The 18,890-nt window shown below is 47.7% G+C and overlaps 1 protein-coding gene across 1 annotated transcript in view; it reads right to left on the bottom strand.

The window, feature by feature from the left end:
• Positions 1–1,990: 1,990 nt before the first annotated feature.
• Positions 1,991–18,890, bottom strand: part of LOC138489289 (zinc finger protein 271-like) — a 69,542-nt gene continuing 52,642 nt past the window's right edge. The window contains exon 2 of the mRNA XM_069616990.1: positions 1,991–6,413. Within this exon, the coding sequence (XP_069473091.1) occupies positions 5,076–6,413 (1,338 nt within the window). The 3' untranslated portion in view covers positions 1,991–5,075. The remainder of the gene's footprint in view (positions 6,414–18,890) is intronic.

Raw genomic sequence — 18,890 nt, 5'->3', positions numbered from 1 at the left:
TGGAGGCTGCCCCTGGTGGCTGGGGGGAGGGGGGGTGGGAGACATGGGTGGGGGCCTGGTGGAGGCTGCCCCTGCACTGCTGGGGGGTGGGGGTGCAGGGGGACATGAGTGGGGGCCTGGTGGAGGCTGCCCCTGCACTGCTGGGGGGTGGGGGTGCAGGGGGACATGAGTGGGGGCCTGGTGGAGGGTGCCCCTGCACTGCTGGGGGGTGGGGTTGGTGGGAGACATGGGTGGGGGCCTGGTGGAGGGTGCCCCTGCACTGCTGGGGGGTGGGGGTGGTGGGAGACATGAGTGGGGGCCTGGTGGAATCTGCCCCTGGTGGCTGGGGGATGGGGGTGGTGGTAGACATGAGTGGGGGCCTGGTGGAGGGTGCCCCTGACTGCTGTGGGGTAGGGGGTGGTGGGAGACATGGGTGGGGGCCTGGTGGAGGCTGCCCCTGGTGGCTGGGGAGTGAGGGGGAGGGTGGGAGACATGGGTGGGGGCCTGGCGGAGGCTGCCCCTGCACTGCTGGGGGGTGGGGGTTCAGGGGGACATGAGTGGGGGCCTGGTGGAGGCTGCCCCTGCACTGCTGGGGGGTGGGGGTGGTGGGAGACATGAGTGGGGGCCTGGTGGAATCTGCCCCTGGTGGCTGGGGGATGGGGGTGGTGGTAGACATGAGTGGGGGCCTGGTGGAGGGTGCCCCTGACTGCTGGGGAGTAGGGGGTGGTGGGAGACATGGGTGGGGGCCTGGTGGAGGCTGCCCCTGGTGGCTGGGGGTGGTGGGAGACATGTGTGGGGGCCTGGTGGAGGGTGCCCCTGACTGCTGGGGGGTGGGGGTGGTGGGAGACATGCATTGTTGATCAGTAGTGCAAGGTGACATATGGGTTGGCTGGGGGGCATGCCCATGGTGGATGGGCTGCCTGCGGGACATAAGCAGGGGTGCAGGGTAGTCCCCCGTGGTGTGGGCTGGCTGCAGGGGCCGTGGAGGTTGCAGAGCGAACACCTGGGAGGACCCACACGGCCAATTCACGTGTAGTACTCCCCAGAACCCCTGAAATACACGTACCCTGCTGAAATCGCGTGTGGAACTTCCCGCGCACCCCTGAAATACACGTGCCCTGCTGAAATCGCGTGTGGAACTTCCCACGCACCCATGGAATACACGTACTCTGCTCGCACTGGGCCAATCGCGTGTGGAACTTCCCGCACACCCCTGGAATACACGTACCCTGCTGAAATTGCGTGTGGAACTTCCCGCGCACCGCTGAAATACACGTACCCTGATGGAATCGCGTGTGGAACTTCCCGCGCACACCTGAAATACACGTACCCTGCTGAAATCGCGTGTGGAACTTCCCGCGCACCCCTGAAATACACGTACCCTGCTCACACGGGGCCAATCGCGTGTGGGACTTCCCGCGCACCCCTGAAATACACGTACCCTGATGGAATCGCGTGTGGAACTTCACGCGCACCTCTGAAATACATGTACCCTGCTGAAATCGCGTGTGGAACTTCCCGCGCACCCCTGGAATACACGTACCCTGCTCGCACGGGGCCAATCGCGTGTGGAACATCCCGCGCACCCCTGAAATTCACGTACCCTGCTGAAATCGCGTGTGGAACTTCCCGCGAACCACTGAGATACATGTTCCCCGCTTGGCGTTTGCTGTTTGCCAGCCCTGTGAACTGGTCCAGGGTTAGCGCAGCCCTTTGCAATTATTTGGGGATTTTGAAGGCTTTTCCTTGCGCGAGGGCGTTCTTGGGGGCGTAACTGGCGCTGCTGCAGGGTCGCTGCGCCACGCTGCGCCACGCTGCGCCACGGCTGGTTTTGGATGCGAAAATCCATTAATACGCTGTGCGCGGAAATCGATTTTAGCGCACGCGGCTGGCGCAGACATTCGCACAGGCATGCTGTGCGCCAGTCGCGTGCGCCACTTTTGTGCGAATTTCTATGAATTACCCTGAATATCTCCAACATCATGTTAAAGAAACATAAAGAACATTGGGCCAAATTTATTGAATGTTTATTCAGTCAAATTTCAAAATCCATGAAAACGCCCTCTTCCTGGGCAAAGGCAATAGTGGTCCCAATCTATAAGAAGGGCAGTAGAGACGATCCGGCTAACTATCGTCCTATTGCCCTTCTAGAGACCATTGGGAAAATATTTGGCTCTTTTCTTCGACTGAAGTTGGCTGCATGGGCATCTGAGGCTAAGATAACAGACTGCCGACAAACTGGCTTCACGGAACAAGTAGGAGTTGATGTAAACCTCACCCTACTGACCATCTTAAAATTACACGCCCTGGAGTCAAAGAACAAAGTATTTTTTGCCTTTGTCGACCTAAGACAGGCGTTCGACGCAATACATCGTGAAAAGCTTTGGTTCAAACTTCAAAGGTGGAACTTTCCTGCTCAGCTACTAGACCCAATCAAAGCCCTGCATACTAATACATCTATCCAAATACGAGTGAATTTGCAAGGCGCCTTGACCCAACCGCTACCAACACATAAAGGAGTCAAGCAAGGTTGCCCACTAGCAGCTGAACTCTTCAAATTATTCATCTTAGATCTGCCTAAGTGGCTGGAGTCGACCCGTTGCTTCTCCCCAAAGATAAACGGAACTCCAATCAAATGCCTTGTGTATGCAGATGATATTGTGTTGATCGACCGGACCCAGATAGGCCTGCAACATCTTCTGCTTAGTCTAAACGACTATCTAAAAGCAAATGAGCTGACCTTAAACATGGACAAAATGAAGATTATGTGCATCAGTAAAGGTTTCTCAAGAAAAGACGACAACTTCAGATGGGAAATCGAAAACGTGGCCCTAAGTATCGTAAAGTCCATACGATATCTTGGCATCATGATCAATGACTCCATCTGTGAAGTCACACGGACAAATGACTTAATCGAGAGAACGAATAAACTGGGTTTACAAGGAGCAAAAATCAACAAAGATTATGGAAAATTCTCACTTGCTCCGTTAATAACGTTCTATCTGCAGAAACATATCCCCACAATAACCTTTGGTGGAGAAGCAGGATGGAATCTCAACCATAGCCTGTGGCAGAGACTCGAAGGCAGTTTCTGGAAAAGCACAGTGGGGCTACCCAAATACATCTCAATGGTTGCATTGAGATATGAACTGGCACTAAATTCGCTCTTTATGACGATTGTATGGAAATCGCTATCCTCTCTGAGGAAAATGTTACTTGAAATCATGGAAGCTGAAACTAAAAGCTATAATGGAAACTGCCAACATAAGCCACGATGAGCTGCTCACACACCCACAACAAGCAAAACAAAAGCTGGAGGCCTGGGACTGGATTTCTACATACGACCAACTGTTGTCTCTCAAATCCACTCTCCCAACACAATTAAGTATTTTGAAACTACATAACTAACCAAAATACGTAACAACTTGTCCTTCACGCCATCACAGGAACCAGTTCTTAAGATTCAGACTAAACGCATTGAACACCAGAGAAATGCTTTGGTTGTGTCGAAATAAAGACACTGACACCAACAAATGTAGATTCTGTGAAACAGGACAAGTCGAGTCCCTAAAACATCTCATAACCGCATGCTCCGACCTCATTACCCAGCGAGAATTACACCTGAGCGCATTCAAACCTATAAACCACGATGCAGAAGCATGGTGGGAACTCGTCTCAGCTGGTAGAAACATCAAATTATCATGCAGCCTAATCAATTTCCTTGACATGATTATGGATGCAGATAAAACCAAAGTGGCGACAAATGTCTGACTTTAAGGCATGGATATGTGGAGAAGCACGTAGATGCTTTTTTAGTAAAGTAACTTGAGTCGGGTTGAGATACAACAGCAAAAATTGAATGTCAAATCAATGTAACAAAAGTTAGATATGTAATATTGAACTGAAGTTTTACAATAAAAAAATATATATATATCAAGTAGCAATTGGGATTGAAAAATTGATCTTGGTCTCTACTGGTGATGTGAGCTTGTAAGAAAAGGACCTTCTTTCTGAGTCTTCTACATCAACAATTACTTTCTCTCTGACTGCTGGTAAAATAATAATTAACATGGGGTTTTCAACTTTTGTCAAGTGAATGGTATCCCACTTCTAACACCATATATAAGGAAGGCATGGTATCAATAGCAGATGCAGACAAAATGGATACAATTATTGGGTGATATGGTTGGGTTGGAAGAATTCCTAACTGGCCCTAACTCTAGAATGGGAGCAATCTCAATCATTAAATAAATAACAAACAGACCAAGTCAGTCTAGTCAACATTAAAGGCCTATACTAAGAAATCATTACTTTGAACTCCTTCTACAAATGACAAATGTGTTAAGGAAATGCAAAAGAAAATAATAGTGTCTCAGAAGAAATCTCAAAATGGCTTTTAAATAACAACTCCCTTCCCCACGTTTAGCACCACAGGGTCTAGAGAGTTTCCCAAAAAGATATAGGTGGATGGCACAGTTCTTTCAGTATTGCACACTGTGGCTTACTGGTACAGTTTAACAGTTTAATAGTTCAGGCTTGGGCTTCCAGCTTCTGGTAGTTCAATCACTTATTTAGGCTTCATCAGCATCGTCATATTTATACAGTTCCACTTTTTATCTTTACTGTACAGGCTTCCCTCTGCTGGGCTCGAGCCTGTCTTTTCCTTTTCAATTTATCACACAGTTCTGCACAGGCTTCCATATTTATACAGTTCCGCTTTTGAACTTTACTATACAGGCTTCCCGCTGCTGGGCTCGAGCCAGTCTTTTCCTTTTCAATTTATCACACAATTCTTTCTGTACAGGCTTCCGTCTGCCGGGCTCGAGTCTGGCTTTTGCCTCGTGGGGGTACCCTTCCCCACATTTTATCTCCAGTGTCTTTTTCTAAACTGCAAGGATTTTACACAGACCTCTGCATGACCACTTCGACCACTCTTTCAATAATCCTACAATCCACAATCTTTTGCATCTTACAACACCAGTGCCTCTTGTTATCTGTAGTTTCTTGTTTTCTTTAGTTTGCCTTCTTGGCCTCTCTCGAAGTTCATATATTTTGCCCTCTTGGCATATTCAGAGTTCACCTACTTTGCTTTTCACTCATTCGGCTTTCTTTCGGAATCGCAATTGCTTTCTTGCCTTAGATTCCCACTCCGTACACTGGTGTGGTCGCCCTCCAGCATGGATCTTCTGATGCTTCAGCAGATTTGTTCTCCGAGTAAAGCTTTTCTCACACTCTGTACACTGGTAGGGTCGCTCCCCAGTATGGATCCTTTGATGATGCTGCAGATCTGAGCTCTGAGTGAAGCTTTTCTCACACTCTGAGCACTGGTATGGTCGCACTCCAGTATGGCTCTTCAGATGCATGTACAGATTTGAACTTGTAGTAAAGCTTTTCTCACATTCTGTACACTGGAAGGGTTTCTCTCCTGTGTGTGATCTCTGATGAGTCATCAGGCTTGATGCACGATTAAAGTGCTTACCACATTCGGTGCACCCATAGGGCTTCTGTCCTGTATGGATCCTCTGATGCTTGGACAGATTTGAGCTACAAGTGAAGCTTTTCTCACACTCTGAGCACTGGTATGGTCGCTCCCCAGTATGGCTCTTCTGATGCTTCTGCAGATTTGTTCTCTGAGTAAAGCTTTTTTCACACTCGGTGCACTGGAACGGCCGCTCCCCAGTATGGATCCTCTGATGCATCTGCAGATTTGAGCTCCCAGTGAAGCTTTTATCACACTCTGTACACTGATATGGCCGCTCCCCAGTATGACACTGATATGGCCGTACCCCAGTATGGATCTTCTGATGCAGGTGCAGATTTGATCTCTGAGTGAAGGTTTTCACACACTCTGAGCACTGGTAGGGTCGCTCCCCAGTATGGATCTTCTGATGCTTCTGCAGATTTGATGTCTGAGTGAAGCTTTTCAGACACTCTGAGCACTGGTAGGGCCTCTCCCCAGTATGAATCCTCTGATGCAGGTGCAGATTTGAGCGCTGAGTGAAGCTTTTCTCACACTCTGTACAATGATATGGCCGCTCCCCAGTATGACACTGATATGGCCGTACCCCAGTATGGATCTTCTGATGCAGGTGCAGATTTGATCTCTGAGTGAAGCTTTTTACACACTCTGAGCACTGGTAGGGTCGCTCCCCAGTATGGATCTTCTGATGCTTCTGCAGATTCGATGTCTGAGTGAAGCTTTTCAGACACACTGAGCACTGGTAGGGTCGCTCCCCAGTATGGATCCTCTGATGCAGGTGCAGATTTGAGCGCTGAGTGAAGCTTTTCTCACACTCTGAGCACTTGAAAGGTCTTTCGCCTGTGTGGGATCTCTGATATATTCTCAGTTTTGATGTGTGATTACAGTGAATATCACATTCCGTGCACTCGTATGACTTCTGCTCAGCATGCATCCTCTGATGGCTGATTATTCTCTGTTGAAAGAAGCAGAGGTACACTTTATTATTTTATATCATCGTACAGCCTAAAAAACAATAGCTCTAGCACAGAGCTGATAATCCTCGTTTTACCCCCGAGCTCACAAACTCACTGGGCGGTCCTAGGAGAAGCCACGCTTGTGAGCCTACACCAATCAGGAGAGAGACATGGAACAAATGTACTGGAGAATCCTACACAGACTTACATGTACACTATTGAGTACAAATCTAGTTGTATTTGCCCCCATACATGAACAGATGAGACCTGGGCAGGAATTTCACTTTCACTGTTTGATGCAGGTTTTTTTCTAAAAGAAGACATTCACTGAGGAACAATAGAATTATCAATGAGTAGCTATCGGCTATGCGACTATATTCCATCTAGAGGTTCTGAGGGAAATCTGATAGACACTAAAAGTGAAGCTTGAGTTCATGATGCCATTAGGTACCCGGAGATGGAATATACCCCATGACTGATAGCTGCCCAATCATAATGTAAGGTTGTCTATGCAGTGGCGTATTTAGGATTTCAGCTGAGCTAGGCCCAACAAAGTGCTTGCACCCCTGCTTTACTCTGCCCCATTTAACAGACTCTGCCCCTTCACAAGACTCCTCCCCCTTTAGCCCTGATTACCTTAAAAGATATAGAAGGATGAATAAAACTGAAGTGGAAAGGGACATGATGAACCTTAAGACTGAACCCCAAACATGGCCCAATGCAGAACTCCCTGTCTGCCACCTTACCCAAAGCTCCATCTGCCTTGTTGGAGGACATTTAAATCATGGATTAGAGACATTGTGTTTGGTGGAAATAAATCTACAAAGCATGCAAATCCCTGTAGCCTTTTAAAAACATGTTTTCTTTAATCCAGCCATTCAGTGCCATCATCAATAATTAAGATAACATGTTTCCGTCTACATTTAACAGTGGTATTAGCAAGTGTTACCCGCAAAGTGCTTTGACCTTCCTTTCTTGCTGAAACACTACTATCCTGCTTGGGGAAACTGAGGTTTTCCAAACACTGTTACAAGATAAGGTTCTTTTAAGAGTTCACAGACAAACAACGGCGGCTGTCCATGTGGGAGCGAGAGTCCCTGCCACTGCCCGTGACTAATGCTGGAATCGGTTATGTGGAGTCGGACTGGCCTCTAGAGAAATCGGGGGATGCACAAGACTGGTTAGTGCTGAAGAAAAGTAGGCCACTATGGCTAAATTGTTGCTTCGCCTCGGGAGTCTTTAACCCCAGGTTGGCCACTTCTTCAGCAACCGTTTCATTGTGTGATCCTGGGCAAGTCAAGTGTGACGTTGCCCGCAGTGCCCGAGCCCTAACGTTCGTTACCTAGAATTCAAGAGCACATAGATTCCTATAGGGCGTGCTTACTTGTCCCCTGCAGTATGAGGTTTTGCTGGATTTCTGTCCTTCTAGGCAATAGATAATCAGTTCTGAAATGGAGTGAGGTGCATGACAGAAGGAGTGATGGCCTGTGCATAATAGCTGGTGCTGCTGCTCCCCAAGACCCATTATGCACTGCCACTGCCTACAACCTGTGCAGATATTGGTCAATGCAAATCAAACATTTCTGCAGCAAACAGCAAGTGGGGGACCAGAGGAGGTCCTGTGCCTTTGCAACACAGGTGGATGGAATGCATTTTATTTTGCGTATTAACAGAAAAACATGACACTAATGTTGAAACCTACTCACCCACCCATGCTTATAGAGGACACCACAATCTGTGATAAAATGTGTGGAAAGTGTTGCATGCATCAGTATTCATCATATGTCAAAGTTTATGTAGCAAATAGCAAGTCACTGACATGGGACATGCTTTGCCTGTATGGCTCTGTATGGATTTAATCCCTTGCTAAGGGTCATTCAGAAGCAGAGTATGTGGACTCAATTAGCAGTTATTTTGTTGTTGTTATTTTGGTGCATGTTTGATGGACATTATTGCCAGCTTGTGCTTCAAAATCTTATCATGTAGAACGTGGCCTAAATTGGCAAATGTAGGCACTCCAGTCTAGACATTAAGCATCAGTCCATTTGCTGGCCAGACACTGATGGCCCACACTGCCTGAGAGAGCACAGTGGCAGCACCATTACTTTGGCAGCGAGTAGATGGAGGCCTCCAGCAGCCATTTGACAGTGAGTGTAATGAGTCCTTTGCACATCCTCGGTGACCGTTAAAATCATGCACCTCACCTCCAGAGCAGAGAGGGTCTCTCAAGCCACACAGGTGCCAGGGAACCTCCCTTGATGCAGCAACAACAAGGTGCTGAAACCTGATTCCCTCAAACTCTGCCCATAGCGAGCAATTCCATTTCAATGTTAAGGGGTCACTGGAAAGATGATGGCGACCTCAAATCCGGTCTGGTTACTGATTTTGGAGGTGTCTGGCACACATGTAAACCCTGAGGGCCTGCTGCGACTGAGCGTTGTTGGCAGCAAAACTGTCACTAAGGGACATGTGCAAAAGTCAGCAAGTATAGGCAGGGTTCGATAGCCCAGATGATTAAGTGCTAGCATCATATATTGGGCAATAACAGCTACTTACCTCGGTCCGGAACAGGAGACAAAGTGATGATAGCCGGTGCATCATGACGGTTGTGTTTCAAAAGCGTCCTTCCGCGTATATGACGTTAGTCATGTGCCGTGACGTCACGGGATGTCATATGGCTGCATCCTCGTTCGGGTAAGCAGCCGAAATCCATGGCCATCGTGTTTTAAAACATCAGATTTTAAAATGTGAAGCATTAATTGTGCATTCAGAATTTATTTACTTTTTGTAGCCACCAACATGAAATACTGAATGCACATAAAAATATTGCTGCTTTCTAATAATGTGCAGCTCTGTCCGAGGCCTAGTCGGTCTTAGTGTAAATACGACACTGTGTCTATGGTCCCTATGTCTTTCTCACACTCCATGAGCTGCCCCCAGCACCAGCAGTGCAAAGTGGGGGCGGGGGGGCGGCAGGTGGAGGGGAAGGCATAACGGAAATATATACTACAGCAAAAAGAGAGTTAAACAGACAGGATCACAGCTCCTGTGCAGTCAAATGCAGTGTGGCCTTGGCAGCGCCAGCGCCAAAGCTTTCAAAAACAGCCCGGATCACAGCTCCTGCACTGTCAAATACAGTGTGGCCTGTGGCAGCACCAGAGCCAAAGCTTTCATAAACAGCCAGAATCACAGCTGATGTGCGGTCAAATGTGGTGTGGCCTGTGGCAGCACCAGAGCCAAAGCTTTCACAAACAGCCAGAATCACAGTTTCTGTGCGGTCAAATGCAGTGTGGCCTGTGGCAGCACCAGAGCCAAAGCTTTCTCAAACAGCCAGAATCACGGCCCCTGCACTGTCAGGGAAGCTATTGTTATATGTGGCTGGGATGCTGGGCTTTTCCTGCTTCCCTCAGTTCTTATATGACACGAAAGAGGTAGAGAAAATGCTGGAAGCGTTGCCCATGACATCACAGCTATTGATTATTAATTCCATAATCCTCTGCTGTGATAGTACAGCAGGACGATATGGCATTGGGAAAAGGGAGAAATTGCCATTGTTATACACAACGCTATCATAATTATGTCTTGGGCAGATGGTGTGCTGAAGGCGTGTTCTCTCCCCTCTGCTACCACTCGTGTTAAACTGTGTACATCCTGCTAAATGCATTAAACCACAAGTAGATATTACACAAGTGTTGGTTCATGTGTTATCTCAGAAGGCACAAACAGGCAGCGTTGCAGACTAGTAGGAGGGCGGATACAGGGCAATGTGTGCCTCTAAGGTGAGGTGGGTGCAGTGCATAGAAGATGGGAGTGGCAGCACATTTGCCAATCAATGGATGTGCGTGTTGCATGCATTATAGAAGATACTTTGGGGTAATATATATCTCCCTTCCCCCCTTTCCTCTTCTCAGCCACCATCACTTGGGGAATAGGTTTTCTCGCAACTCACCAAAAACATTCAGCGGTAGTCCAATAATCACTGCCGCTAAATAGAGGAAATGTCCTTGTCTCACTCAAAATATATCCAACACATCTTTGGAACTTTTAAAGTACTATATTTAGTCCAATGAAGGATCGAAATATAAAACATACATCAGCCAGTCTTGTATAATAAGAGTACAGTAACATTTAATTCTTGAGAATTTCTCTTCAGCCTAATACTCGAAGGCTCGCTCTGATGTTTGACTCTTAGAGTATATAATCTCATACATTATATATAACTAGAACATGTTACAATTAGTATGATTCACCAAATACTGTTCCAGCAGCTACACACTACAACAAAGACAACTAAGACCAATGCATGTTTCGGACAGTGGTCTTTGATTTATAACATGTGTTCCCAAGGCCAAAGGAGAGCAAATGGAACAGAGAAGACAAAAAAAAAAATAAAAGAAAAGATACAGAAATAATTCTGAGAAGATGCTAGGAGCTCACTACATATCCACATATTGTATCAGAGAAATGTAGATGAACTGTGACCTGCGCAAACAACAGGCTCCTATGAGGTGGGTCTTATTAGTAGTCCAAGGCAAAGAGATGTATTCAACACAGCTGCACATACCCAAACATGGAGAATAGCTATGATCAGGGCCGCAGGAAAGATTCTGAATTTGGAGTAGACTAGTCATTTGTGTAAAATTGGGAGGAATTCCAATCCCTGAAGGATTCTTTTTTTTCTTGACAAGAACACATTTTAACCTTAGGAATTATTACTTTTTGTAATTGTTTCTTGATTGTACCTCGTAACTCATGGAAATAAAGATGCATTTTTACATAAATCTTTAGCTTCGTACTTGAATGGAATCATATTACAGCACCTTCCTGTGCTTCGGCTCTGCCTGTACCCCAGGTCTGTGTGGGTGGACTCGGGGAGCAGGCTCCTGTGTGTTGGGAATATTTGGAAGGAATAATATTACAGCATCTTCCTGTGCATCTGCTCTGCTGGTACCCCTGATCTGTGTGGGTGGAAGCAGGGAGCAGGCTCCTGTGTGTTGGGAGTATTTGGAAGGGATATTATTACATCATCTTCCCGTGCTGCTGCTCTGCTGGTACCCCTGATCTGTGTGGGTGGAAGAATGAAGCAGGCTCCTGTGTGTTGGGAGTATTTGTAAGGAATAATATTACAGCATCTTCCTGTGGTGCTGCTCTGCTGGTACCCCTGATCTGTGTGGGTGGAAGCAGGGAGCAGGCTCCTGTGTGCTGGGAGTATTTGGAAGGAATAATATAACAGCATCTTCCTGTGGTGCTGTTCTGCTGGTACCTCTGGTCTGTGTGGGTGGACTCGGGGAGCAGGCTCCTGTGTGCTGGGAGTATTTGGAAGGAATAATATAACAGCATCTTCCTGTGGTGCTGTTCTGCTGGTACCTCTGGTCTGTGTGGGTGGACTCGGGGAGCAGGATCCTGTGTGTTGGGAGTATTTGGAAGGAATAATATTACAGCATCTTCCTGTGCTTCTGCTCTGCTGGTACCCCTGATCTGTGTGGGTGGAAGCAGGGAGCAGGCTCCTGTGTGCTGGGAGTATTTGGAAGGAATAATATAACAGCATCTTCCTGTGGTGCTGTTCTGCTGGTACCTCTGGTCTGTGTGGGTGGACTCGGGGAGCAGGCTCCTGTGTGTTGGGAGTATTTGGAAGGAATAATATTACAGCATCTTCCTGTGCTTCTGCTCTGCTGGTACTCCTGGTCTGTGTGGGTGGAAGCAGGGTGCAGGCTCCTGTGCCTTGGGGGTATTTGGAAGGAACAATATTACAGCATCTTCCTGTGGTGCTGTTCTGCTGGTACCTCTGGTCTGTGTGGGTGAACTCGGGGAGAAGGCTCCTGTGTGTTTGGTGTATTTGGAAGGAATAACATTACAGCATCTTCCTGTGGTGCTGCTCTGCTGGTACCCCTAGTCTGTGTGGGTGGAAGCAGGGAGCAGGCTCCTGTGTGTTTGGTGTATTTGGAAGGAATAATATTACAGCATCTTCCTGTGGTGCTGTTCTGCTGGTAACTCTGGTCTGTGTGGGTGGACTCGGGGAGCAGGCTCCTGTGTGTTTGGTGTATTTGGAAGGAATAATATTACATCATCTTCCTGTGGTGCTGTTCTGCTGGTACCTCTGGTCTGTGTGGGTGGACTCGGGGAGCAGGCTCCTGTGTGTTCAGTGTATTTGGAAGGAATAATTTTACAGCATCTTCCTGTGGTGCTGCTCTGCTGGTACCCCTGATCTGTGTGGGTGGAAGCTGGGAGCAGGCTCCTGTGTTTTGGGAGTATTTGGAAGGAATAATATTACAGCATCTTCCTGTGGTGCTGTTCTGCTGGTACCTCTGGTCTGTGTGGGTGGACTCGGGGAGCAGGCTCCTGTGTGTTGGGAGTATTTGGAAGGAATAATATTATAGCATCTTCCTGTGGTGCTGCTCTGCTGGTACCTCTGGTCTGTGTGGGTGGAAGCAGGGATCAGGCTCCTGTGCGTTGGGGGTATTTGTAAGGAATAATATTACAGCATCTTCCCGTAGTGCTGCTCTGCTGGTACCCCTGACACCACTGGTACCCCTGATCTGTGTTGTCCAATACTGATCTGTGTAGGTGGAAGCTGGGAGCAGGCTCCTGTGTGTTGGGGCTATTTGTAAGGAATAATATTACAGCATCGTCCTGTGGTGCTGCTATGCTGGTACCCCTGGTCTGTGTGGGTGGAAGCAGGGAGCAGACTCCTGTGTGTTGGGGCTATTTGTAAGGAATAATATTATAGAATCTTCCCGTGGTGCTGCTCTGCTGGTACCCCTGGTCTGTGTGGGTGGAAACAGTCAGCAGGCTCCCGTGTGTTGGGAGTATTTGGAAGGAATAATATTACAGTATCTTCCTGTGGTGCTGCTCTGCTGGTACCACTGATCTGTGTGGGTGGAAGCAGGGAGGAGGTCCCTGTGTGTTGGGAGTATTTGGAAGGAATAATATTACAGCATCTTCCTGTGGTACTGCTCTGCTGGTACCCCTGATCTGTGTGGGTGGAAGCAGGGAACAGGCTCCTGTGGGCTGGGAGTATTTGGAAGGAATAATATTACAGCATATTCCTGCGGTGCTGCTCTACTGGGACCCCTGAACCCCTGATCTGTGTGAGTGGAAGCAGGGAGCAGGCTCCTGTGGGCTGAGAGTATTTGGAAGGAATAATAATACAGCATCTTCCCGTGGTGCTGCTCTGCTGGTACCCCTGATCTGTGTGGGTGGAAGCAGGGAGCAGGATCCTGTGTGTTGGGATATTTGGAAGGAATAATATTACAGCATATTCCTGCGGTGCTGCTCTACTGGGACCCCTGAACCCCTGACCTGTGTGGGTGGAAGCACGGAGCAGGCTCCTGTGTGTTGGGAGTATTTGGAAGGAAAAATATTACGGCATCTTCCCGTGGTGCTGCTCTGCTGGTACCCCTGATCTGTGTGGGTGGAAGCAGGGAACAGTCTCCTGTGTGTTGGGAGTATTTGGAAGGAATAATATTACAGCTTCTTCCCGTGGTGCTGCTCTGCTGGTACCCCTGATCTGTGTGGGTGGAAGCAGGGAGCAGGCTCCTGTGTGTTGGGAGTATTTGGAAGGAATAATATTACGGCATCTTCCCGTGGTGCTGCTCTGCTGGTACCCCTGATCTGTGTGGGTGGAAGCAGGGAACAGGCTCCTGTGGGCTGGGAGTATTTGGAAGGAATAATATTACAGCATATTCCTGCGGTGCTGCTCTACTGGGACCCCTGATCTGTGTGAGTGGAAGCAGGGAGCAGGCTCCTGTGGGCTGAGAGTATTTGGAAGGAATAATAATACAGCATCTTCCCGTGGTGCTGCTCTGCTGGTACCCCTGATCTGTGTGGGTGGAAGCAGGGAGCAGGCTCCTGTGTGTTGGGAGTATTTGGAAGGAATAATATTACAGCATCTTCCTGTGGTGCTCTCTGCTGGTACCCCTGATCTGTGTGGGTGGAAGCAGGGAGCAGGCTCCTGTGTGTTGGGAGTATTTGGAAGGAATAATATTACAGCATCTTCCTGTGGTGCTGCTCTGCTGGTACCCCTGATCTGTGTGGGTGGAAGCAGGGAGCAGGCTCCTGTGGGCTGAGAGTATTTGGAAGGTATAATATTACAGCATCTTCCTGTGGTGTTGCTCTGCTGGTACCCCTGATCTGTGTGAGTGGAAGCAGGGAGCAGGCTCCTGTGTGTTGGGAGTATTTGGAAGGAATAATATTACAGCATCTTCCTGTGGTGCTGCTCTGCTGGTACCCCTGATCTGTGTGGGTGGAAGCAGGGAGCAGGCTCCTGTGGGCTGAGAGTATTTGTAAGGAATAATATTATAGCATCTTCCCGTGGTGCTGCTCTGCTGGTACCCCTGGTCTGTGTGGGTGGAAACAGTCAGCAGGCTCCCGTGTGTTGGGAGTATTTGGATGGAATAATATTACAGTATCTTCCTGTGGTGCTGCTCTGCTGGTACCACTGATCTGTGTGGGTGGAAGCAGGGAGCAGGCTCCTGTGTGTTGGGAGTATTTGGAAGGAATAATATTACAGCATCTTCCCGTGGTGCTGCTCTGTGGGTACCCCTGATCTGTGTGGGTGGAAGCAGGGAGCAGGATCCTGTGTGTTGGGATATTTGGAAGGAATAATATTACAGCATCTTCCTGTAGTGCTGCTCTTCTGGTACCCCTGACACCCCTGTTACTCCTGATCTGTGCGGGTGGCAAGGGATTGAAGGGATGATGAGCCAGTGATATAGTTTTGAAGGGCAGTGGCACATTATAGACATCATCTGAGCCCCCCCTGACCTGATTGCCATGGACGGATGGAGACTGGAAGGTGTGTAGGTGGTTGTGGGTGTGGGTGTGGTTGTGGTTCTCAGACCTGTCACAGTGGCATGCACAGAAAAGCTCATAAAGCAGTGCAGGTGCGATGTAAGCCTCTGTCCAAGGCACAGGTATGTGCAAAATCACACCCCATTTCTTGATAGGATTAACCACTCGAGAACCAGGAATAGGTGTTACGTCAGTACTAGGGGTATTATCAAGTCCTATTACGTGTATTTTAAAGATCCACAAGAGCTGCTGGTCTAAATCACGTGGGCAGGTCAAGCAAAACTTTACAGGTTTCAAATGGTGCTGTAAAGCCATCTTTGCTAGTGGAGGATGCTCAGTTAGAAAGTTAATAGTTAATGTAACCAACTAACAGGGTTTGAAAATTAGGGGAGCTGGGAGCGATTTAGCTCCTGCTCCTAGCCTAGGAGAGCCTAGTTGGCTTAAAACTAACAACCAAGGCTTTAAGTACATCGGGTGCTAGCCATGGCTAAGCCCTGGCAGGCTCTGGAAATTGTGTTTGAGACAGGGCCCTTCTGGGTCCCTTGAAGTCTCCTGCTAACTCCAGCCCACTAGGCTGGTAATAGGCAATGCTTGTTTTGTAAATTCTGAAGCTCTCACATGCAAGCGAGAGCTTCAGGCTTTATTAAAAAGCATTGCCTTGTCACTGTGTCGCCAACTCGCTGCATCTCTAATGAAAGGGGTGTGTGGAGGGGGTCAGCGACACAATCAGGCTGTCGCCTGCAAGCGAGAACTTCAGGCTTTAAACACAAACAAGCCAAGCTTGTCATTGCTTCTCCGACCACCTGCCAGGTAACCCTTCCTTTAGAGATGCAGGGATCATCACCTTCAGTGAGAGCGTGATGATCCCTGCATCTCCAGTGAAAGGGGAGCCTGGCAGGGGGCAGCGCAGCAGATAAATGAAACGGAAACACTTTCCTGACCTGAATTGTGCATGTTAGGCCACAGACCCTGTCCTTTTGCACAATGGGGCTGGTGCATTTATGGGGGCGTGGCCTAACAGGCAGCATTTAGGTGAGGTAAGTGATGCCTCCTAATTGCGGCACCGACCCCCTGTCAGGCCACACCCCCTAAGAGCCCCAGCTCGAGTATGCTGGCCACTTAAAGCACCACAGACAGCTTCCAGTAGCTACCTTTGGCTCCCCAGGCCAGTTGGTGCCTTAGAAACATACATATATGACATTATAGGCATTCTAAAATACTGAAAGTTAAAGAGGAATTGGGGCACATCTAGTGCACATTTAAACATAATGAATCCTACAGAATGGTTAAAGTGTGCAGCTCATGTGGCAGTGAGATTTGTGGTGCACTGGGTACTCACCCCTGGTTTCCCAGTGGTAGCTCCTGCTACTGGGTGAGACCGGACACCCAGGGGCTGATTTTAGCTCCTGCTCATTGAATCTTAATGTAGAACCCTGAACTAAATGTATCACACTGACTCTTCTGCAAATGCCTTATTGTGTAAAACCTTATAAAAAATGTAAATATTTCTAAGGCCACCATTTACTAGTAAAATCTTCTCCATAGCCCTGCTAAATAGAATAAAGATTGGGTGGATGAAGGTAATATCCAGTTACCCTTGTAAACTGGTTTTCATGCAGGACGTTCTTTTTATATTATAATTCTGGTAAAGTTCCCTGGAAGGAGGAGTGGGTTTCTGTGGATCGAATAGAGACGCGTGGAAAGGACAGGTGTCACGATAGTAAGACTAAGATCCAAAACCAATCCAGTGTCGAGTTGGACCCAGGCTGAAATGCTGAAAAGGTCCACTAACCTGAGTGACCAGCTGTGTATAAATGGGGAAGACCTATGCAGTGTGAGTGAAGTACAGAACAAATGCAGTTTGTTGGCAAGTGCCACCAGGGAAGAAGTAAAAGTAAGGATAGAAGGGGAGGTGGGATGGGGAGGAAGTGGAAATCCATTAAAGCAGAGAAAAGCACTCACCTAATGGCAGGAAGAGGGAACATTGAGAAACTATTGCAAATGCTCCAAATGATGTGGAGGTAATTGTGAAACATCAGGTTTACGGGAGAATCTGAAGTACTTAGGAAGGTGACCACTCACAAGGTCACCAAAATACTGAGATGGTTGAAGTTTCAAAAGGGTTGCAACAAAACAAGTCTGTACTGCAGAGCCCAGATGTCTATGAATAGGATAACTGGATGAGCTTTGCAGACCCTATACTGAGAGTACATCAATGTGAAGCCAGTGATACAACGTAGCGGATTGGTCCTATGGACAAGCAATCCTCATGATGTGGGGCTGTTAAAGAGTGTTGGAGAAGTGTGGATAAAATTGAAACCTGGTACGATATTACTATGGGTTAAGCAACACCCCATGTCTAGAGAGGCAGAAAGAGGTATTTATGAGACCATTATGGCATTGTTGAAGTAAGGCATAATACAACCGTCTGTGTCCCCAACACAGCCATCTACCCTGTGAAGAAAGCAAAGGGGTCCAGTTGGAGAATGGTCCAGGATTTGCACCCTCTCAATAATGTTGTTGAGGTGTAATTCCAGGTGGAACCAAATCCTGCTACCCTTCTCTGTAATATCCCTACTGGCTCAACCCACTTCACAGTGAGTGATTTAAAGAATGCATTTTTCTCGGACCCCTTATACCACGATTCTCAGTAACTCACAACGTTTAGGTATCGTGGTCAGAGATTTGAGCACACAAGGTTTCCCCAGGGGTACTGTGAATCTACAATTGTTTTGAATAGGGTGGGTCAAATGGATTTAGGGAATTTATATGTGTCCATTACAGTAATTCAGTATGTGGACAATTTGCTAGTCTGGAGCACTACAGAAGAGCAGTGACGAGGAGATTCACCACGTAAGGATAGGAGGGGAGGTGCTTGCGGAAAAGGGGCTCAAAGTGTACAGAGAAAAATTACAATACTGATAGACAGAGGTAGTATATTTGGGCCAAGTGATATCTCCCGCAGGAAGGAAGGCAATGCCAGAGAGAGCCACTGCAGTTCAGAATATGTCTCACCCAGTTACAGTGAAACAAATGTAGCAGTTATTGGGACTCTGCAACAATTGTAGATCATGGATCTTTGACTACTCTAGTTACATGAGGCCCTTAATGCAGGGACTTAAGGAAGCGCAGAAGGAGAAGGGACCAATAGAATGGTTTGAAGAAATGGTGACCTGCTTTCCTGAACTGAAGGCGGATATCAGCAATGCTCCAGTCTTGGTGACCTAGAATTACAAGAAACCATTTAATCTATTTTCTCACTCAAACAGGCAGGTGATGACAGAGGTCCTGGCTCAGAAAAACATCACTAGGCCATAAACCTCTAGCATACTATAATGGATTCCTAGACCCAGTGATGCAAGGACACTTTCCTTGTGAACATCCTTTAGTGGCAGTGACTTTTGCAATTCAAAAGTCTTCAGCTATAAGCATGGGTTGCCCAGTGAGATTGTACGTGGAGCATGCAGTCTTTGCGATCTTGTAAAAATACAAGTTGACCCAGGGGTATGAGGTTATTCTACCGAATGCATCTATATATCCTGTACGGTGTCACCTAGTGAATCCTGAAACATTTGTAGCTGAGCCAGTGAAACCTGATGATATTGTCCACGATTGTGCGACTTATGAGTGAGAAGAGGAAGAGAAGACAAATGTTAAGTAGAATGCCTTGGAGGGTGGTGAGATAC

This window comes from Ambystoma mexicanum, chromosome 9, assembly GCF_040938575.1.
Source record: "Ambystoma mexicanum isolate Mex_15411 chromosome 9, UKY_AmexF1_1, whole genome shotgun sequence".
NCBI classification, from domain to species: Eukaryota; Metazoa; Chordata; class Amphibia; order Caudata; family Ambystomatidae; genus Ambystoma; species Ambystoma mexicanum.
The sequence above is the reverse complement of the archived record's forward strand: the minus strand, read 5'-3'. Positions and strand labels throughout refer to the sequence as shown.